This window comes from Protomyctophum parallelum, assembly GCF_964188405.1.
Source record: "Protomyctophum parallelum genome assembly, chromosome: 8".
Classification (NCBI taxonomy): domain Eukaryota; kingdom Metazoa; phylum Chordata; class Actinopteri; order Myctophiformes; family Myctophidae; genus Protomyctophum; species Protomyctophum parallelum.
This window is the reverse complement of record NC_139703.1, coordinates 49,191,763-49,215,778: the sequence shown is the minus strand read 5'-3', so window position 1 is coordinate 49,215,778 and position 24,016 is coordinate 49,191,763. Positions and strand designations below refer to the sequence as shown.

The 24,016-nt window shown below is 43.9% G+C and overlaps 1 protein-coding gene across 1 annotated transcript in view; it reads left to right on the top strand.

The window, feature by feature from the left end:
• LOC310862862 (vitamin D3 receptor B) overlaps positions 1-22,614 on the top strand; it is a 35,063-nt gene extending 12,449 nt beyond the window's left edge. The window contains exons 3-10 of the mRNA XM_083770969.1: positions 5,933-6,080; positions 7,334-7,464; positions 11,262-11,458; positions 12,305-12,404; positions 15,135-15,318; positions 17,454-17,605; positions 20,615-20,731; positions 22,292-22,614. Coding sequence (XP_083627095.1) covers positions 5,935-6,080; positions 7,334-7,464; positions 11,262-11,458; positions 12,305-12,404; positions 15,135-15,318; positions 17,454-17,605; positions 20,615-20,731; positions 22,292-22,545 — 1,281 coding nt within the window. The 5' untranslated portion in view covers positions 5,933-5,934 and the 3' untranslated portion in view covers positions 22,546-22,614. The remainder of the gene's footprint in view (positions 1-5,932; positions 6,081-7,333; positions 7,465-11,261; positions 11,459-12,304; positions 12,405-15,134; positions 15,319-17,453; positions 17,606-20,614; positions 20,732-22,291) is intronic.
• Positions 22,615-24,016: the final 1,402 nt, after the last annotated feature.

Genomic DNA, 24,016 nt, shown 5'->3' with positions numbered 1-24,016 from the left:
AACATCAGTATATACTGTATATACATCCAAGCATACGCATAAAAAAAGCCAGCACGACCACAATACTTGCATGCTCTGCTTGCACAAGTAATTATTTTAAGCCTAGAATCAATTTTTTTGAGACCACCGCTACTGTAGTCAAGTTTGAAAAAAAAGGACGAAGAAAGGCGCAACAGTTTTCTCAGTGCTTCAAGCCATCCAAGATCCTGGTGAGTCATGACCATAAATACTTTGATTCTGTGAAAAAAAAGTTTGAATAATTAATTATATGATAATATACCACATTTAATAAATACCCTTTGTTTAGCGGTTTTCATTTTTCTTTCTTCACAGAATCAAAGTTGTAATGGTCATGATTCACCAGGATCCTGGAAGGCTTGATTCTAGCCTTAAAATAATTGATATAAATATTTGTGTAAATCTCTACGGGGAAAAATGAAGTCGGTCCAGAAAACCACGGCCACTGCTATGCTCTATTGGCATACGCCTTAGGGCGAGACGACCTCGCCCGCGTGACCGTGACGACCTCGCCTGGGTGACCGTGACGACCTCGCCCGGGTGACCGTGACAGCCTTAGGGCGAGACGACCTCGCCCGGGTCACCGTGACAGCGGATTTAGTTTCGAGGTCCTTTTCGAAGACCCTCTCGAAAACAAGATTCCCAATTCCAATCCTCTTTTAGAGGTTTAAGTGTCTGCTTCGTGGATCAAGCAAAAGTTTGGTTACTGGTCTGTCCAGTGTGCTGGTTTTGGTTTTGACCCGTGCAGAACGCACTAATCCTTTCCTGTCGGGATATGTCTCCAAAACTCTTCCCAGCAGCCAGGAACCACGTGGTGCTGTCGCGTCCGCCATCAGCACTATGTCTCCAGGGACAAGACTTCTCCTCTCCTTGCTCCACTTCTGTCGCTCTTGTAGCAACTGGGTTGTACTGCAATTGGAAATAAAGAATTTCAATATATAGTATAATATACAGCAGACTGCTGGGCGAGTGCTGGCGCTTTGGCATGGGGGGGGTCAGATCAACATATGGAATGAATTCTGTACTGGCCATATATGAAGCGTGTCTTGAGTGTACAGGGTTTGATGAGGTCAGATCAACATATGGAATGTCAGAACAGGTCAGCTCCATATATGGAGATCTAAGGGTGCCAGCGGGGGCAGTGTCTTGAGTGTACAGGGTTTGATGAGGGCCCAGGTAGGGCCGGGCCTTAATTTTCGGGCCTATTGAGAACTCTAGTTTCCCCGGCTGCTGGGCACGGCTGCACCAATAACTTTGGGGCAGGCCCGTCTATAGTTTAAATGGACAGGTATGTCAAAAGGGAGACATCGAAGAGGAAGGATGGATGGGGAAGGATCAACATATGGAATGTCAGAACAGGTCAGCTCCATATGGAGATCTAAGGGTTTGAGGTCAGATGTAGAGTTGCTGGCCAATATTGATGACGCCACACACCAGAGATCTCCATATATGGGCATTCCCATATATGGGCTTGGAACGATGCAAGTTGGAAATGAATGCCCCGCCCAGATATTATGCGTTGGAGCCCTCTACAGCTGTGCCCGTTGGGCACTGGCCTACTTGGAACGATGCAAGTTGGAAATGCATGCCCCCACCCAGATATTATGTCTGTCTCCCTTTTATGCCCATATATGGAGTTCTTTGTAAGGCATGCCCAAATAGGGAGTATATGCAGCCAGCTTGTGGAGTTCGGGCAGAGGCCTTTTTGGGGCGGTTCTGGACAACCGTGGGTCCGACCGACTCGACACCGTCGACTCGTCGAGCACTGCACCCCCTGCTGTGGTGTGGAACGTGTGTGTCGAATTTGAAGTCGGTGGGGCTGAGGTTCTCGAGTTACGTGGATTACACACACGGACATACAGACAGACAGACTTGTTGCATTTATAGATGGATAGATAAGATGTGCCTGTAACCCATTCTGACCGGGCACCCATTTTGGTGTTAGCATCATGTTATGCTTTATCTATTGAAAAATAGCAGATCTACAAGCTCATATCGCACCACCGAGTGGCGCGATACGAGCTTGTAGGTCTGCTATTTTTGAAAAAAATCGAAGAACGACTGACATTTTTAGAATCTGATCTCAGGTCAGAATGGGTTAATCAGACCAGTGTGTGTCCAGTGGAAACCTGGTATGAATCTGATCTCAGGTCAGAATGGGTTAATGACATGCCCAAAATAGGGACGCCATGTTATGTCAAATTATGTCGGCTACATCATTAAAAAAAAAAAGGCAAATCATGGCCGATTAACATTGGTCCGGTTGTATTACAGTATCGCACTAATGTAGTGCAGCCATTTTAAGTGCCTGCTTGTTTCAGTGACTAGAGTTGCTGTATTTTTCCCTTCAACATTATGGAACACATTGGATTCTGGTTTGGCGATTGATTGCCTTGACCAGTCAAGACATTTCCTATTTTATGCCCTGAGAAACTCCTTGTTGATCACAACGGGGTTCCACCATGCCTCAAGCCGAGATTAGGCTGGTGACTGACTGGTCCGGTGCATCTCCGGAGCGGGACGTCGCAGTCCTGCCCCCTTTCACAACGAGGGCACCAGGAAATAATAATTCCCCATTCATTTTTCCCATTAGATGTTTCAAATAGTATTTAATTAAACTAAAGACATTTAAGCCTCGGACAAAGCCAACAGCCGAGTTGACAAATAATCACACTTTTGTTTTCTGAAAGGGGGCGGGAGTGACTGCGATAGCCTGGTTAATAAACCAGACTAATATCGCACGGACCGCGGGATATTAGTCTGGGGAGGCTCAGCTTGGATTTCATTTCCAGGGAAACATTTTCTCTTTGACGCAATTGGTCAGAGCTACTGTCAGTCAAAGGTCTCAAGCATTGAAAGTCACTGTACCAAAGCCCGCCCATATTGCATACCGATTGGCCGCCCACATTCTCTGGTGTAGGAATTGGGCGTACAATTGAGCCTCTCCAGACCGAAATCCGCTGGCAGGCAATTTATTTTTGCCAACGGCTGATTCGGTCTGGTTTATTAACCAGGCTATGACTGCGATGCTATATATATATCTACCGGTATTATAGAACTGGAAGGCACTGCTGCAGTGCCTGTTGATGTTTAGTTAATATCCTATGAAGAAACACTGTCCAATGAGTTTGGAGACCTTTATTGGCTGCCTTTGTTGCAGTGTTGCCTTAGCCATAGCACACCCACTGCTAGAGTAGGTGTTGCCTTAGCCATAGCACACCCACTGCTGGAGTAGGTGTACAGATTAGATGATGGATGTATTTGTTTCCTCACTCTTTCCTCATGCCATTGCCCTGGCAAGAATTAATATAGGACTGCTGACTGATCTAACGGCATTTTTGCGAAACTCGAAAGACGACATCGAATCATGTGGATATGGGACTACAATAATATCAAACTAAATGTTATCGTTCATAACAAAAATAAATCGATAATTTAATAAAATTATCGATTAATAAACTTCACCTATTTTTGACATGAGGAGGCAAAAAAGTTTCACAAATTTTCAAAAACCTTTCACAAATACTAGATCTACAAGCTCTGTTATCTTCACTATTTTTTTACATGACACCCATCGTGCGACCAAGTATAAAATAAGGCATAGCTGGTCAGTCAATGTGTTGATATAGAAACAATTTCTCGATTATTCGTTTAATAATTCTTTTGTAGAATAAACACTGTAGAAGTAAATTATCGATGGCTCCAATGTGGATCTAGGACTTTCTGTGACCAGCCTGTGACATCAGCCTGATCAGAGCCCCAGTGGACTACAAATATAAAATGAAAGTATATATAACCTATAACCTATAAACATATACAGTACATCTCCATGGCCTACTGGCAGAATCTGGCAAAGAAATCCAGACATTCCACACTAGACCCTCTTATAGACGGCTAGCCTGCTACAAAGGACATGTAACCTACATACTGTATCCTGTTTTTGTTACACCTTGCTGTGTAGCCTCCAGTTTAGATTGTGAAGGTTTTCTGTGCGTGAGAGTCTTACCGGACTCCTGGAGTGTGTTTCTGAGGATTTCTCTTCAGTATGATGAGGATTCTTATTTCTTGGCTCATCAGCTGTACAGTGTCAGTGTGTGGTATGTCTCTGTTTTGATTCTTATTTTTCAACCTCAATGGCGTCCTTGACCCTTATCGGCATAACCTTTGGGGCTTATAAACAAAGCTAGAAAATGGCAGCTCTGTTTTTTATCTGTGCTAATGAAGGCAATGCAATACAACTATAAGCTATCCCATAATTATAAAGAGTATTATAGGACACTGCAACCAAATATTATGGACGGTAACCTATCTGTGGTATAAAACTGACCAGGTCTGCCGAATCAAGTGTACCTACATTTAATGTTTAATGGCTTTTCTTTTTGTTTTGTATCCTTTATGTTCACAATGCTAGAATTACACAAGGCTAAATTACAAGCCTCACCCAGAACGAACACACAGTGCAGAGTTTTACTTTTATGCCTTATGCACAGAGATTTCAGAGTTTTTGATGCCAGTGCTTTTGGCATTCATAATCAGATGCAAATGATGGAGCAGTCTGTCAACACGTTTTAAATAATTCAGCCCGGCCCCATACCTCATTGGCTGTGATTTGTGTGTTTGTGGAGATTGATATTGGTGTTGTTGCGCTCCGTTTTCCCATCCTTTTGTGCTTCTTTCTCTCCACTGTGGACGGAAAGAGAAGAAGGGAGAAGGGGGCTTTGTGCCGAGGACAGTGATTGTTTGTTTATCCCATTCTGACCTGAGATCAGATTCATACGAGGTTTCCACTGGGACACACACTGGTCTGATGAACCCATTCTGACCTGAGATCAGATTCTAAAAATGTCAGTCGTTCTTCGATTTTTCAAAAATAGCAGACCTACAAGCTCGTATCGCGCCACTCGGTGGCGCGATATGAGCTTGTAGATCTGCTATTTTTAAATAGCTAAAGCATAACGTGATGCTGACACCAAAATGGGTGCCCGGTCAGAATGGGTTATGAGGATGCTAGCCTTGCGGTGACTGGATTTTTTCTTACTTCACTCTCTGGTAGGGCTGTTAAGTGTAATAGATACTTGGTGTGCTATATAATCAAATGTAACACAGACCTTGCATTTTAACCCATTCTGACCTGAGATCAGATTCATACGAGGTTTCCACTCTAAAAATGTCAGTCGTTCTTCGATTTTTCAAAAAATAGCAGACCTACAAGCTCGTATCGCGCCACTCGGTGGCGCGATATGAGCTTGTAGATCTGCTATTTTTCAATAGCTAAAGCATAACATGATGCTGACACCAAAATGGGTGCCCGGTCAGAATGGGTTAAAGTGGAATATATATTATATATTTTATTTTCTTTCTTTCTTTTCACTTGTCTCGTATGGCACTATAGGGGTAGTTCCTACTAGGCTCTCAGGACAAAACGATTGAATTGAGTTCACCGCTAGGGGAGAACAGAGCAGACTTAAATCTGGACACAAGCTTGGGTTGAATTGGAAACAAGGCTGCAAAATGTGTTGTCTTTCTCTGTATTACGCCTTTCATAAATCTGTGCAAGATGCAAACAATGGACTGGAATGCAGAGCATAATATTGGGTCGGTCCTATTGTGCGAATAACAACTTTGATATTTTTTTTACTTTTGAGATCGTAATTGGTAACTTCTCCCCCAATATGTAACAAAGGACAGATCAAATTTCCCCTAAGATTGTAATATTCCTTTAAAATTACTCCAAATGTTTTGACTTGCCATTCAAATGTTTTCTTTTTTGGGGGTGGGGAATAATGAACAGTTTCTGTAAACGGGAGTCAATTTCATCCACTTCTTTGCTTCTCTCTCCTGCTCCTGTTTGTTTTTCCATCTCTCTCTCTCTCTCTCTCTCTCTCTCTCTCTCTCTCTCTCTCCCTCTGTGTAGTGATGGAGACTACGGCTGTGAGCACCTCCACTCTGGCCCCTGATGAGTTTGACAGAAACGTGCCGCGGATCTGCGGCGTGTGTGGTGACAAAGCCACCGGCTTCCACTTCAATGCCATGACCTGCGAAGGCTGCAAGGGGTTCTTCAGGTACACAAACACTGACATGCGTCGTCGCCGCCACTCGTGAACATGGCCCATGGGTTCTCCTCCTCACACATGGGTCCAGTTAGCATGCGCACCCCTCATAAAGACAGGAGACAAAAGGACAACACATACCCTCACGGAAACATGTGCGCCTTAAGCACACACACGGGCATGAACACACATACCTAATGACTACCCGCCCACTCACTCATGCACACCACTCAAATGTAATTGCCACCCACGGTTATGTAACAAAATGCACAAAGACGTTCACTAATGTTTGCGCAAAGGCATGATATACACAACATGTATTGCATGCAAATGAGTGAGAGCGTATAGAAATAACTCAATTGGATGCTTCTGTAGTCATTCAGGCACACTGGCCTTCTCCATTTGAGCTCCAAGGACCCCCAGCATGATCTAAATATGATGTGTGTGTGTGTGTGAGAAGGGGACAGAGGGAGTGGGTTTGTGTCCGTCAGTCCGTCCGTCTCCTTGCATCTGTTCCTCTTGGCAACACTGATGTTTAAAGCGGAGGATAAAAAAGACGGATGTTTAATGATCTCCTTCCTCATCTCTCAGCTGCCCTCAGTATGAACCTTGGTCATACGCAGGCGGCTCGTGTGTGTGTGTGTGTGTGTGTGTGTGTGTGGGCCCCCCATATCTCTGTGCCTCGCCTGCATATAGATGTATGTTATGTGTGTGTGAATTATCTGTTGTAACACGAGTGAATTATTCCACTTTGTGTTGGCTCTTGGCCGCGGCCCTTGTCTTTTCTCCCGTACAGTCTGGCACACCGCCATGTTTGTGCTTTTTCGCTCTGCTCTGGAGTTGAAGGGCAGAAGTTGTTTATCTACTTCCAGTGTGATTACATATTTGTGTGCTGTGAGTGTCGCCACCGGTGCCACAATCTCACACCTGTTAACGCTGGAGACACCACACAGAGATTATCCCTCAGAAGTCCTATAGATATTTGTGTGTCGTGTACGCAAAAAACTCAGACTTATGGCTTTAACAATTGGAATGCTAATCCATCCATCTTTTGCTTTCCTCATGCTGCATCCCCCCCCTCCCTTTTTTCTATTCCCTCCCTTGAAGGCACCATGTGAAACTAAAAACCTGCTTCCCCCCCAACCCTCCATCCCTCCACCGACATCATTTCCTGTTATAGAAAGTACTTGATTTACGTATGTACTGTATATACAGACGAAAATATATTCATGGAAGATCCAATGCGTTTCTCTCTTGGTCTCTAGGCGTAGTATGAAGCGGAAAGCCAGCTTCACCTGTCCCTTCAACGGTAGCTGCACCATCACTAAGGACAACAGACGTCACTGCCAGGCCTGTCGACTCAAGCGATGCGTGGACATCGGCATGATGAAAGAGTGTAAGTGTGGTAGATATTCGGCATGATGAAAGAGTGTAAGTGTGGTAGATATTCGGCATGATGAAAGAGTGTAAGTGTGGTAGATATTCGGCATGATGAAAGAGTGTAAGTGTGGTAGATATTCGGCATGATGAAAGAGTGTAAGTGTGGTAGATATTCGGCATGATGAAAGAGTGTAAGTGTGGTAGATATTCGGCATGATGAAAGAGTGTAAGTGTGGTAGATATTCGGCATGATGAAAGAGTGTAAGTGTGGTAGATATTCGGCATGATGAAAGAGTGTAAGTGTGGTAGATATTCGGCATGATGAAAGAGTGTAAGTGTGGTAGATATTCGGCATGATGAAAGAGTGTAAGTGTGGTAGATATTCGGCATGATGAAAGAGTGTAAGTGTGGTAGATATTCGGCATGATGAAAGAGTGTAAGTGTGGTAGATATTCGGCATGATGAAAGAGTGTAAGTGTGGTAGATATTCGGCATGATGAAAGAGTGTAAGTGTGGTAGATATTCGGCATGATGAAAGAGTGTAAGTGTGGTAGATATTCGGCATGATGAAAGAGTGTAAGTGTGGTAGATATTCCATCCACGTGGTCTGCTGTTCTGTCAATCACTATCCTATCCTGTTCTCATTTTTCTAAATATTGGTGGGGAATGTTGGTTGGAATGTTGGTTGACTTTACCAGTGCAGGTGCTTTACAAAAGCTATTTTCTTTCCTGGAATAGTACTTTGTCATAACCAAAGCATAAGTTCTTCACATTGACCCCTTTTCCACCGGTTGGTTCCCAATGGGAACTGGTTCAGTTCTTTTTGGTTTTTAGTCCATGAGCCAGAGCTCCAAAATGGGTGGGCAAACTATACCCTATATTAAATTGTTTATAGGATCAATACAAGTAAATTAATACATGATAACCCTTCCACAGTAGTAGCTTTTTCATATTTCTTATTATTTTGCATATTTTTCTACATAATGCCTCATTTGCATATTTAAAAATGTAAAATTTGTAATACAATAAATCATTGCCTTCATGTAAGTACTCAATTGGGGAAGGTTCACGGTGATAACAATCTAATATAGGTATGGTTTTGCCCACTCAATTCATAATTAACGTTCCAATTTTGGAGCTCTGGCTCATGGACTAAAAACCAAAAAGAACTGAACCGGTTCCCATTGGGAACCAACTGGTGGAAAAGGGGCCATTGTGCACCATCCTTATTTCTTTCTTCTTTGGGGGGTGGGATTGAGAAATACAAGTTCTTCATCTTCTAGCAATGAAGACACTGCTAAAAAAAAATTATTTGTATACCTTTGCCATTAGACAACTGCATAAACTCACAGCTCTTTGTGTTTTTTAACCCATTCTGACCTGAGATCAGATTCATACGAGGTTTCCGCCGGACACACACTGGTCTGATGAACCCATTCTGACCTGAGATCAGATTTAAAAGATGTCAGTCGCTCTTCGATTTTTCAAAAATAGCAGACCTACAAGCTCGTATCGCGCCACTCGGTGGCGCGATATGAGCTTGTAGATCTGCTATTTTTCAATAGCTAAAGCATAACGTGATGCTGACACCAAAATGGGTGCCCGTTCAGAATGGGTTAAAATGCTTTGGGATGAATAGTATATTTTTTTTACTGAACTGCTGATTACATTTATCTAGCCCTCCTGTCCTCCTTGTAAACATTATGTAATATTTAGATTCGGGTCGAGTAACTTTAGGTCTTTACCCCCATTAGAATGTTTACAGGTTTACAGTGTGTTTGAACTAGCGCCCCCCCCCCCCGCGTGTACAGTAAGTATACTCCCGAGATCTAAAGTTGAAACACCTGCTGTTATGTACAATCCATCCTGGGCCTCTATCGCTATCTACGGACCTCTGTTTGTTTTCACTTTCTGTAAATAGCAGGTAAAGCGTTCTTGTGTTCCCCCCTAAAATCCGGATATTGTCCACGAGGGCCCCGGGGTGGTCTTTGAAGCAAAGAGACCGCTCGTTCCCCTCCATATTGTTCCCAGAGTCTTTCTGTGAATTCCAGGGGAGTGACGGCACACAGACGCTCAGATTCACTGTATGTGAACAGGAGCCAGCGGAATGTGCTTCTGTTACCACTGCTGTTGCAAAAAAACAGCAGCATGTTGTAAAGACAGAGCTATTCTCTCTCTCTCTCTCTCTCTCTCTCTCTCGCTGAGCTAATTCAGTGGCTAGAACAACAAGGAGAGAACAGAACAGAGACAATGCTTCCCGTTGTTAAGCACCAGCAGGGGTCTCTATATGGACCCCCCCCCCCCCCCCCCCATCTCCTGAGAATAACAAGCCCTCCTGAATGGACATGGCCTTCATAATTACACTACAACACAAAGCATGCACCACACCGGTGTAAACTCAACCTCTGTGTTGATATCATAATAATAATAATACATTTGATTTGTATAGTGCTTTTCATAATTCGCAGACAGTCGCAGACAGTAAAATCACATCTGATAATGACAATGCCTAAATAGGTAAATATGGGAAAGGCTGAAAGGTAGCAAAACTATTACAGGGTGTATTTGAAGAAGGAGAATATAGTTAGTAGTCCCGGTAATCCCGCTAATCAAATATTCGTATTGCGGCACTGGATACGTCATTTTTTTTTTTTTTTTTGGCTTACGCCTTTTATTGATTTTTTAAGGGACAGATAGTAGGCTGACAGGAAACGGGAGAGAGATGGGGGGATGACATGCGGTAAAGGCCGTGTCGGGTTCGGGAGTCGAACCTGCGGCACACCGCGACTGGATCACCAGTCCGGTGCCCAGACCGTTACGCCACGGCCTGGGCCCATTTTTACTTTATTGATAGATGTACAGTAGATAGACAGGAAACGGGGAGAGAGATGGGGGGGGGGGGGGAGGAGACACATAGTAATGTTCGTCGGGATCAGGACTCGAACCCATGACACACTGCCATGCTGGATTACCAGCCAACCGCTATGCTTGTGTACATAATTCTGTGCTTGCACCTGATTGGCTACCTCTACCTTTTCCTATAGGCTGAAGGGACAATTGGTTAGCAATTGGTTATGTGATTATTTAGTGACATCATGACCTACAAAACGACTGCATGGATATCGTTCCCTCTCCCCATGCCGATTAGTTTATCAAGTGAGGACATTCTTTGCAAAGTTGACAGTTGAGATTGTTAATGTTGGAAGTTATGTGAATTAAAACAAGAACATACCATGTTCATGTGCTTATCAACATAATATTGTCATTATCTATATTACTCAGAAAAAAAACCAATGTAAATATTGGTGGATAACTTGATGATATGACGTGAGGTGACGAAAAAGGCACTTCAAAAGAATGTATTATTGCTGCATTGCTGCATTAACCCATTCTGACCGGGAACCATTTTGGTGTCTGCATCATGTTATGCTTTAAGCTATTGAAAAATAGCAGATCTACAAGCTCATATCGCGCCACCGAGTGGCGCGATACGAGCTTGTAGGTCTGCTATTTTTTTTAAATCGAAGACACTTTTAGAATCTGATCTCAGGTCAGAATGGGTTAATAATGAAACTGTCAGGATGTAATAGACATTTTTAGAATCTGATCTCAGGTCAGAATGGGTTAAGAGGCGCCTAAATTATGTGCTGTTGCAACTAAATGAAAGAGTTGGGCGCTATAATAGATCCCCTGTTGCCCACGTCACGTTGTGAGCTTGTGCATCTGCTATATTCGCAGAACTTTAGCCCTCGAATTGGGACGCTAGGGTTCATGTGGCTAAACCACGCCGTTCTCCCTCTCTGACCCCCACAGTCATCCTGACCGATGAAGAGGTACAGAGGAAGAAGGACTTGATCCAGCGACGGAAGGACGAGGAGGCGCAGCGCGAAGCCCAGAGGGAGGCCCGGAGGCCCCGGCTGTCGGACGAACAGAGCCAGGTCATCGCCACGCTGGTGGAGGCCCACCACAAGACCTACGACGAGTCCTACTCCGACTTCACGCGCTTCAGGGTGAGCCAAAGGAAACCAAATATACTAGTATACTCATATCGTCGGAGCGGAAAGCAAAACTGTTGCTTTTCAGGGAATGGGGGGGAAAAAAAGGCTGTGTTCCATTGCATCCAATGTAGTTATTTTTCAATCACAAGCTCTTGTTGACACTCCCGAGCGAGAGAAAGTGCTTTAAAGGACAGGTTTTTCTCTTTTAGAGATGTTACTTTTCAAAGAGCTCAAAGTGCTATACAGTCAATCGTTCATTCATTAAAAAATTGGTGAAGCGGCGAACAGTCAACGCCGGCGTCCTCACTTCCCACATTCACACACCAATATTGGCGAGCTCACACCGACCGACTCATTGGAGGCAGTGTAGGGTTCAGTGTCTTGCCCAAGGACACTTGACATGTGACATGTAGACAGGATGAGGAGCCGGGATTCGAACCGCCGACCCAGGGATCATTAGACGACCTGCTCTACCCCCTCAGCCCCAGCCGACCCAGTAAGAATGCTCAGAGAGATTGAGGGCATTTGGAGTCGAGCCTGCTTCCAGTTCCTTGATCCAAACGATGTCCTCCACACCACCTTTGTTAGAATCCAGTGTGTTCGTCTTTAGTTTTTCTTTGGGACACTATGCCCCGTTTGATGCCATGGCACTCATTTATTTTCCTTCGTGAATGATAAATACGGCAAGATTCCATGTCAAACGACTTAAGTCAAGTGTGCCCATTGTCAACTATCTAGTGAGAGTCCATAGGAATAAATGCCATGTGGTCTTTCTCGTTTGTGTGTGTGTTTGTGTGTGTTTGTGTGTTTGTGTGTGTGTGTGTGTGTGTGTGTGTGTGTGTGTGTGTGTGTGTGTAGCCTCCAGTACGTGACGGCCCAGTGACACGCAGTGCCAGCAGAGCAGCCTCTCTCCATTCTCTGTCAGATGCTTCTTCTGACTCCTTCAGCCACTCTCCAGGTAAACCAGACGCTTCCTCAGGGCTTCCTCCAAAACGATGGCATACCATTATATGCTGACTTTTACGTGCCAAGTCAGCATGCCCTTTTATGCGCCAGTGTCATGCCCTGAAAGTAGCAGATATACAAGCTCACGAATACCAGAACGCTCTCCTCAAAACAGTCGCTTGAGGAATACAACCGGCATATTATTATACACCTGATATTCCTAAACGTAACTTCGGTTAACTAAACCTTAACCTTATTAAAACGGTGCCAAAACCTAGCCCCATTCCTAAAGTTAACCCCAGTAAAACTTATTTACTTATTTCTAACCTTATTCTCAATAAAAAACAAATACAAGCATGCAAGAACCCTCCCACCGAGCGGTTGGTGTGAGGTCGGCTAAAAGATATGGAGCGAGCGTGTTTTAAGGCGAGCATTCCAGTTAACAAGCTCACAACGCGTTATTCAAAATCAACGCGTATCGCAATACTTATAGTATCGTGGCCTCTGTATCGTGATGCGCATCGATAGTGAGGTTGTTGGCAATACCCAGCCCTAACTCAGCCTGTTTCTATCTGAACATGTTTCTGTCTGAAGAGCCCTAACTCAGCCTGTTTCTATCTGAACATGTTTCTATCTGAAGAGCCCTAACTCAGCCTGTTTCTATCTGAACATGTTTCTGTCTGAAGAGCCCTAACTCAGCCTGTTTCTATCTGAACATGTTTCTATCTGTAGAGCCCTAACTCAGCCTGTTTCTATCTGAACATGTTTCTATCTGTAGAGCCCTAACTCAGCCTGTTTCTATCTGAACATGTTTCTATCTGAAGAGCCCTAACTCAGCCTGTTTCTATCTGAACATGTTTCTATCTGTAGAGCCCTAACTCAGCCTGTTTCTATCTGAACATGTTTCTATCTGTAGAGCCCTAACTCAGCCTGTTTCTATCTGAACATGTTTCTGTCTGAAGAGCCCTAACTCAGCCTGTTTCTATCTGAACATGTTTCTATCTGAAGAGCCCTAACTCAGCCTGTTTCTATCTGAACATGTTTCTATCTGTAGAGCCCTAACTCAGCCTGTTTCTATCTGAACATGTTTCTATCTGTAGAGCCCTAACTCAGCCTGTTTCTATCTGAACATGTTTCTATCTGAAGAGCCCTAACTCAGCCTGTTTCTATCTGAACATGTTTCTATCTGAAGAGCCCTAACTCAGCCTGTTTCTATCTGAACATGTTTCTATCTGTAGAGCCCTAACTCAGCCTGTTTCTATCTGAACATGTTTCTATCTGTAGAGCCCTAACTCAGCCTGTTTCTATCTGAACATGTTTCTGTCTGTAGAGCCCTAACTCAGCCTGTTTCTATCTGAACATGTTTCTATCTGAAGAGCCCTAACTCAGCCTGTTTCTATCTGAACATGTTTCTATCTGTAGAGCCCTAACTCAGCCTGTTTCTATCTGAACATGTTTCTATCTGTAGAGCCCTAACTCAGCCTGTTTCTATCTGAACATGTTTCTATGTGTAGAGCCCTAACTCAGCCTGTCTCTATCTGAACATGTTTCTATCTGAAGAGCCCTAACTCAGCCTGTTTCTATCTGAACATGTTTCTATCTGAAGAGCCCTAACTCAGCCTGTTTCTATCTGAACATGTTTCTATCTGAAGAGCCCTAACTCAGCCTGTTTCTATCTGAACATGTTTCTATCTGAAGAGCCCTAACTCAGCCTGTTTCTATCTGAACATGTTTCTATCTGAAGTACGGACTTGCAAGTTCGCCTTTGGTTGTTTTTGTCCCGCTATTTCTATTTTGGTGAGACATGCTGTTTTCAGATGGCAATAACTCTAAAACACGTGGAATAATTATTTTCCACTGTGAACGCAGCACACGTGTCCGCACGTGTCCGACCGGGGGAGCAAAAGGCAAACAAAAATAAACTATACGCAAGATATACCTTCAAGATATAACGGAAAAGTCTGACGGGGAACACAAGTACAGACAAGTATGCATATTGAGAAATGGCCTCAGGGCTTTACTTTGAATATGGATCTGTGACGTTGCTTTACTGAGAACTCTGTGGAATTCCTCTGAAACCCCTGCGGACAATTGCACACCAAACGGTAAACATCAGGCCATTAATACTCACTAATAAGAAAAACACAGGCAAGGGCACTGCTGCATGGCCAACAGCCAAGCACAATCAATAGAGACAACTCCCACCTCCCAGCCACCCTGCTGTCCTTCTGGTGATAAACAAATTATTATGGCTGTCATCTGACTTCTTGTGTTCTCTACGTATCTCTTCCCCAAACAAAGACCCTCATTCTGTCCCCTCCCTCTCTTAGCCCATTTTGGGCGGGCACCCCTTTTGGTGTTAGCATCATGTTATGCTTTAGCTATTGAAAAATAGCAGATCTACAAGCTCGTAGCGCGCCACCGAGTGGCGCTACAAGCTTGTAGGTCTGCTATTTTTGAGAAATCAAAGAACGACTGACATAGAAACATTAGCTTTTTCAGAAAACTGTCAGGATGTAGAAGACATTTTTAGAATCTGATCTCGGGTCAGAATGGGCTAGTGAAGTTTGTGTCCAGCTTGTCATGTTGCATGTTAACTCTCTGATCTCAGGTCAGAATGGGCTAGTGAAGTTTGTGTCCAGCTTGTCATGTTGCATGTTAACTCTCTGATCTCAGGTCAGAATGGGCCAGTGAAGTTTGTGTCCAGCTGGTCATGTTGCATGTTAACTCTCTCCTCCTCCAGAGTCTGTAGACACCAAACTGATGAACTTCAACAACATGCTGATGATGTACCAGGATCAGGGTGGAAGCCCAGACTCCAGTGAAGAGGATGGCTCTCGTCTCTCCATGCTGCCCCATTTGGCCGACCTGGTCTCCTACAGCATCCAGAAGGTCATTGGTTTTGCCAAAATGATCCCTGGCTTCAGGTATATATCTATCAACTGTATACCTGCGTAGTTGTTTAGCGTGTAGTCGGTGCCTTGCCCTGGAATTGCAAGTTGGGGCCCCGCATTAAATGTGGGAGCACAATATCCGCCCAGCGGCGTCACTAGACGTCAGTAGGCCCCCCCACACAGGCTGGTCACCGCGATGTTTGGTCAACTCAACTGTCACTGCATGTATGCATTTATGATGTTATTTTACCGACGGTCCGTGGGCCCCAAATGCTTCTGGGCCCGACACAATTGCGTTGTCTGCGTCATGCTATAGTTACGCCCCCAAGGATTTGTAACTCTGAAGAAAGGGTTATTGCCGAATGTCTGTTGGCCGATGGTTACAGAACAATGAGTTTTGAGTGGTTGGTGGTTATTGCCGAATGTCTGTTGGCCGATGGTTACAGAACAAAGGTTTTTGAGTGGTTGGTGGTTATTGCCGAATGTCTGTTGGCCGATGGTTACAGAACAAAGATTTTTGAGTGGTTGGTGGTTATTGCCGAATGTCTGTTGGCCGATGGTTTCAGAACAATGATTTTTGAGTGGTTGGTGGTTATTGCCGAATGTCTGTTGGCCGATGGTTACAGAACAAAGAGTTTTGAGTGGTTGGTGGTTATTGCCGAATGTCTGTTGGCCGATGGTTACAGAACAAAGATTTTTACTTATTAAAAGATAATAATGCTATCCTTAGAACACATGAGCTTTTCTCACTTAAAATTATCTAGATACTGTACACTGTCTACTGTAACTCTTTGCTGACTGTACACCTGCCAGCGGGATATAGAAATAATAGATATATATTTAAGAATATGGAAAGGTCTGTATGTGTATGCCTGATTTGACCCATTATGCAATGGAGCAAACCCCCTCAACCCCCCCCAAGACAAATATGTACTTTTAATAATACAAAGAATAATCGATATTGGCCCATTTCTCAATAATGACATACATAATTTGATAGTTGATTCATTTATTTATCTTCATTTTATTCATGTCTCGAGCTGACTTTTTACCTAAATGTTTGTGTGTCGGAGACTTTGTACACTTGTTTTTCTATCTGATGAATCAATAGTATGCCACAGTAAATGGCCTATGGTCTAAAGGCCAGAGATTAGCTGACACATATGGAAATGTTTCAAGCATGAACATACCGTGTGGTATGTTTGCTAACTGAACTGAGTGCAAGATTATACTAGTATGAAGTTTGGCCTTCAATACACAGTATATATCTTCCCCTTGGGCCAAACAATTACATGCCCGCCCACACTTGTTGTGGTGAACACAGAAGATTCTTTTACACTCTTACGCTCATCCTTCAGGGTAGACAACAAAAGCAGTTTCCCAGTATATTATACTTGAACTGAAGAAAGGTTTATTTTAATGGTTGGAACGGCACAACAATTCCCTGGAAAATGTCTCTTTTGTATTTCCCTAAAAAAACAACGTTATATCCCTGCGGTGAGACACTTGGTCCACACACAAGACATTATTTATGACAGTTGAGGCAGATATCCTAGAGAAACCAAGAGGAATCTTAGCCGTTTCTTTATCACCTCCCAGACGAGGCCCCCATTGCCGTTTAGTGTGCGTGTCTCTTGAAGTGTGCATGTCTTTTGGAGCGTGTCGACAGAGACCATCGCTCAATGTCTCAGGGGTCACCTTAAAGTCATGGCTATAACGAGCCCAGGCCTGTCTTTCCTGAAAGTTGTCATTTCCACTGGTGGGGAGTGATGGAGGCTGTTGGATTAACTGTGGAATGTTTGTCCACTTATGATCTGCTCCCTAAGTCCGCTGAAACCCACGCAGACCTCCCCAAAAAGCAACTCCTGCCTTCAGCTAGTTCCCTAGGTTTTGTTTTGAGTCAAGATTTTGACATATTTCGATGACATTTGAGAATGGATTTTTGCGTTCCTGCCCCCCAAACAACAAATGTCTCTTGATAAACCTTGGAAGACTCATGCTTGACCTTGAAATTGTGCTCTATTTAACTCGTCGTTAACAAAACCATTCCAGTGAAATATACGGTATGACTTTGTTTTCATGGCAATTGATCAATTTCAGAAACTCAGTTTCTGATTACTGGTGGCTGTGCTCTGCTGTACCCATAAACCCCTGATTGACTCGTTCAGGGATCTGACTGCGGAGGACCAGATTGCCTTGCTCAAGTCCAGCGCCATCGAGGTGATCATGTTACGCTCCAACCAGAGCTTCAACCTGGAAGACATGTCGTGGAGCTGTGGCGCTCCCGACTTCAAATACCAGATCAGTGATGTCACCAAAGGTCAGTCTGCTGACATGACATGATGCCGTCTGCTTTGCGGACATGACGGGAAATGGACTGGCACACCTGCATCATTTCTAGGGCTGTCAAGATTGCAAATTTAAGTTGACAATTAATTGTCTCACACATATAATTGCGGATATAATTGCACAAAATCACTTACATGACACATTTAATAATTTTTAAAGATTTTTTGTCTTTTCCAAAAATGTACAAAGTAGAGGAAATAACTTCTGAAACTGCCATTTCTGCTTTCTTTGAAAATGACTTATAGTGTTGAAATTTCCATACATTATTTGGAAATTTCTCAACATTTCAACACTATAAGTAATTTTACCGTGACATGGAAATACTTGCTAATAATGTATTGACTCCAGTCTAGTTTTCTAGCGGAATTGAAACTCTTAAAAGATCTGATAATACCGTAGACTCAGAATGCAGTATTTATAATGAACATTTTATTAACCCATTTTGGGCGGGAACCCCGTTTGGTGTTTTAAACATTATGTTATAATTTAGCTATTGAAAAATAGCAGATCTACGAGCTTGTAGGTCTGCTATTTTTGAAAAATCGTGAAAATATTTATTTCAGAAAACTGGAGGATTTAGAAGATATTTTTTTTTAATTTTGAGGTCAGGCCTAAATGGGTTAACAGTGCTGTGACATCTGCACAACACACACGTTACTCCAGCAAAGCACACCGATAGACTGGTTAGCCCTGCCCTGACAGTCGCTTCGGAATTAGTCACACGCGCATCGAGGCCCTCCAGCATTGTCACATTTTCCCATGCGTAGTTGTATCCTTGCTATGACCTGATATGACCTGAGACTTGTACTGACCTGAGACCAGCTATGACCTGAGACTTGTACTAGTCGTATTCCTTCACTCTGACCAGCTATGACCTGAGACTAGTATCCTTCACTCTGACCAGCTCTGACCTGAGACTAGTATCCTTCACTCTGACCAGCTATGACCTGAGACTAGTATCCTTCACTCTGACCAGCTCTGACCTGAGACTAGTATCCTTCACTCTGACCAGCTCTGACCTGAGACTAGTATCCTTCACTCTGACCAGCTCTGACCTGAGACTAGTATCCTTCACTCTGACCAGCTCTGACCTGAGACTAGTATCCTTCACTCTGACCAGCTATGACCTGAGACTAGTATCCTTCACTCTGACCAGCTATGACCTGAGACTAGTATCCTTCACTCTGACCAGCTAAGACCTGAGACTAGTATCTTTCACTCTGACCAACTATGACCTGAGACTAGTATCCTTCACTCTGACCAGCTCTGACCTGAGACTAGTATCCTTCACTCTGACCAGCTCTGACCTGAGACTAGTATCCTTCACTCTGACCAGCTATGACCTGAGACTAGTATCCTTCACTCTGACCAGCTATGACCTGAGACTAGTATCCTTCACTCTGACCAGCTCTGACCTGAGACTAGTATCCTTCACTCTGACCAGCTCTGACCTGAGACTAGTATCCTTCACTCTGACCAGCTCTGACCTGAGACTAGTATCCTTCACTCTGACCAGCTATGACCTGAGACTAGTATCCTTCACTCTGACCAGCTCTGACCTGAGACTAGTATCCTGTGAAGCAGATGGCTCTGCTTCACAGTTCTCAATGTTCTAGCGAAACAGACTGATCAATGCTTAGCAATATAATTATATGAATTCGCTTCATTAGCTTGTGTGCTGTACAGTAGGCCATAGGCATAACTGGGAAATAAAAACAATAGAAATAAACACAATACAATCCAACACGAGTAAACATCAATCTGGGTTAAAAGCCAAGGCATAAATACATGCACATGTTTGTAACACACCTCTACATTTTTTAAATGGGTATAGTGTTCAAATACATGCACATGTGTGTTACACACACCTCTTACATGGAGCCTGCAGGAAGTGGCCTGCTTCTTTAGATGGGGCTGGACCTCATTAGTGTGTCGACAACGTTAGGTAAGGTTACTCACTCTGGCACGTGTACACACCCACGTGCGTGGATGCAAATGCATGTATTCCTACTGCGGAACCAGTCCGACACATCCGCCATACGCCTCAGGGCATGGCTTTCATTTGGCTTTCAAACAAGACCCCTCTTTTCTGAGAATGTCACTTTTGACCTCCTCACCGCACAAAACAACCCTGCTCCTTTGTGCTCTTACCTCTAAACTAGTTTGAATCCTTTGTCCAAGTTTCCCTCTAGCCAGAAAGCCAGAAATATTTATTCATTTGATTTCAATTCAGTTAGTATAGTTGGTGTCGTTTTATGATTTATCCCATATCAGGGTTCCCATCATTTCTACATGTGTGATGCCGTTTGTAGTTTAACTCTTTGCTAATCCAATAATAGTAATCCAGTATAATAGAATATAGATTAAACCGTTCGATTTAACCTATGTGTGTTTTCTCATCTAAACCCTATACATTTAGGCAGTGTGTCATAATTGAAATGGTTTTAACCCATTCTGACCGGGCACCCATTTTGGTGTCAGCATCATGTTATGCTTTAGCTATTTAAAAATAGCAGATCTACAAGCTCATATCGCGCCACCGAGTGGCGCGATACGAGCTTGTAGGTCTGCTATTTTTGAAGAAATCGAAGAACGACTGACATTTTTTAGAATCTGATCTCAGGTCAGAATGGGTTAATCAGACCAGTGTGTGTCCAGTGGAAACCTCGTATGAATCTGATCTCAGGTCAGAATGGGTTAATTAGCTGTAACAAACCTGAGTGTGTACAGTAAGATATACCATAGCAAACCTCCTGCTTAGAAGAAGCACAGCTAACGGAATATTAAATATTTATCAGCAGGGGGGGATGATAACATTCTTTGAGGTTGATTGTGTCTCCTGGGACATGCTGTGGAGCTGGTAGGGGCTCCCAGCTTCCCACCTATTTGGTGTACTGTGCACACATGCATGTACATACTGTACTGTACTGTACATGTGCATCCACATACATTCACGCCGTGTCATTTTTCCCTCCTACAGCGGGCCACACTCTGGAGCTGCTGGAGCCCCTGGTGAAATTCCAGGTCGGACTGAAAAAGCTCAACCTCCATGAGGAGGAACACGTGCTGCTCATGTCCATCTGCCTCCTCTCCCCAGGTAGGCATGTCTGCATATACGTGCACCCCACCCCACTGCAGCACATACACGCATAAACATACATCACTCCTATGTGTGCATGTTTGAGTGTGGCACATGCATGTAAAGTATGATGCGTGATGGTCTCTTTCGGAAGAGGGTGCTCATGAATTGTTTATGTTTCTGCTTTTTTCCTAGAGGAGCTTATTGACGTTGACTTCCCCCCCCCACTAATGATAAATGACAGCATAGACCGATTTGTTTACAGATCACCTATTTGGTTGATGTGATTTGCAGAATGTACGTCAAGACGAATAAGTGTTATTTGTCTGCTACTTGAGTGGTTTCATGCCTTTTTTTTTTTTTGTGCCTTTCATCCAAGCACACGTTCATGTGAGCGATATACATTTATGTAAGGTTTTGGTGCATATCTCATACATAGAAGGCCATATGCATGTTGATGTGCACGTGCAATGAACCGGATGTTTGCATGTGCCTGCGTATACGAGGCATGTCATTAACAATGCATATACATCCCATATCCTCTCACTGGTCTAAATTTAGCCAACCACTTAACCCATTCTGACCGGGCACCCATTTTGGTGTCGGCATCATGTTATGCTTTAGCTATTTAAAAATAGCAGATCTACAAGCTCATATCGCGCCACCGAGTGGCGCGATACGAGCTTGTAGGTCTGCTATTTTTGAAAAAAAATCAAAGAACGACTGACATTTTTTAGAATCTGATCTCAGGTCAGAATGGGTTCATCAGGACCAGTGTGTGTCCGGCGGAAACCTCGTATGAATCTGATCTCAGGTCAGAATAGGTTAAAACACATTGGATGCCAAGGACGTGTATATACGTCCTATAAAATAAAACCGTGTATACGCGTTCATGGTCAGGGGGGGGGGGGGCACACAACGGGTGCGCCAGTCGACAAAATGTTTTCTGCGCGTTAGATCAAAGGCATGCCAGGCGCATTTGCGCACCAACAACTGCAACGACTCTTTACCAAACCGCTGAACTCCCATTGCCGAAACTAGGGATGCACCGATCCGGCTTTTTGGCATTCGATACCGATTTCGATACATGGGGGACCAGTATCTGCCGATACAGAGTACCGATCCGATACCCCCCACAAAGAAACGTAATAACCTATTAAGCTGTATGGCTCACTGTGTGTAGTCTGGAATCATTATTTTGTGTAAGGCAACATCAAGGCTTGACTTAAACATTACTTTCCCAACTTTGTAAAACAAAATGTAACAAACACAGATATAAATGCACTGAATTATTTATTAAATAACTGTGCAACAATTAGACCAGGTTAATGTGTGAGCAGGCTAGCCTGGCTGCATTCCACATGTTATACTGTCAATACTACACTGCTGTGTCACAGAGGAGGTAGAGTTGTTTTCATACTGTAATTACACATAATTATCGGATCGGATAATGGATCGGCCCATTTGCCACCGATACCCGATCTAGAATTTTAGCCTGGATCGGCGCCGATCTCCGATACGAGTATCGGATCGGTGCATCCCTAGCCGAAACCCTCAAACTGTGTCTCTGCTGTGCAGATCGTCCCGGGGTGCAGGATCACACGCGCATCGAGGCCCTCCAGGACCGCCTGTCGGAGACGCTGCAGGCGTACATCCGACTGCACCACCCCGGGGGGCGCCTGCTCTACGCCAAGATGATCCAGAAGCTGGCTGACCTGCGCAGCCTGAACGAGGAGCACTCCAAGCAGTACCGTTCGCTCTCCTTCCAGCCCGAACACAGCATGCAGCTCACTCCACTGGTGCTGGAGGTGTTCGGCAGCGAGGTCTCCTAGAGGACTCTGTCTGGAGGAGTTCTGACCAAGTAGGAGATGTAGGGAGAGGAGGAGACCTCCAGGGAGTCGACGAGGAGGGAGGGAGGGAGGGAGACGAGGATGTGCTTGGATGGACTGTGGAATGAGGAATCGAGAGGTGTGGAGTTTTGAGAGATTGTGTGTGTGTGTGTGTGTGTGTGTGTGTGTGTGTGTGTGTGTGTGTGTGTGTGTGTGTGTGTGTGTGTGTGTGTGTGTGTGTGTGTGTGTGTGTGTGTGTGTGTGTGTGTGTGTGTGTGTGTGTGTGTGTGTGTGTGTGTGTGTGTGTGTGTGTGTGTGGGGGGGGGTTTATCTTGGTAAGAAGACCTAGGTCAGAAGTCGTTGTCTGTGAGAGCAGGCATATTCAGAAAGCAACCGTAAACAAGGGAACTTCACATAATACAGTTATAATAACCATACATTGAACTTCTGCCTATACAGCTATATTTGACAGTGTTTTTCTTTTTTTCTTTTTTTTGTATCTGTATTTATAACAACAAACCGCTGCTTAATGCGCCTGGAAAGTGTATATGTGCACAGCAAGCATACTCACTTGTTCATTTAGCCATTCAGTTTGAGCTACCTCTTGGTTTTACTAGGTTGATTTGTATTGACATCATATATGAAACAGTACTTAACAGAACAATATAGATACAAATACAATGTTTCAGATTTGGTGCAAACAGTGCCTGCCAGTTAGTTTTATGTCTGCCCATTGGCATCGCTCCAACTGTGTTTGTTTGTGTGTGTGTGTGTGTGTGTGGGGGGGGGGGGGGGGGGGGGGGGTGTGCGCGCGTGCGTGTGTGCGTGTGTGTCGGTCAGTGTACACTACATATGCCTCACACCTTTTTGCCAAAGGTTTGGTCAACTACTTTCTCAAACGCTTCCAATGTGTCCTAAAAATAACCTCACACCAAGGCCTTTTTCCACACATTGCAATCAATCTACGTGCTTGCTAGCCTTCTGACTAGCCTCTAAGAACTTATGAAGGAAATGTCTATACTTGGGTTTTAAAAAGCAGAGTACAGAATCTAGTCTGTAATTTACTGAGATTTTGTTTGGGTTTTGGGGTGGGTGGTTTTGAGGTGAGAATTAGCCACTAAATGTGTTAGCTACTTTTTACATTGCTAACTGTCAATCAAACCAAGCCAGCATACTGGCTGGTTACTCTTCTCTTCTTTGAAATGGATGATTTGCTGTATAGTTAATCGCTACACATGTATCATATCTTTTAAGCACTATTATACCACCTTTTACTCATGCCTATGTATTGATATACAGTATGTACTATCACAGATGTTAAAGGGCTACAATGCCAAATCTAACTGGAATAGTCAATTAAGGCCAATGTAAGCAAAAGGGCCTGTCTTGTATTATAGAGCCACATACCATACCAGGAACTGGCATAGATAAGGATATTATAGCAATGGAAGATTTTGTTTTATATAATGGAAAT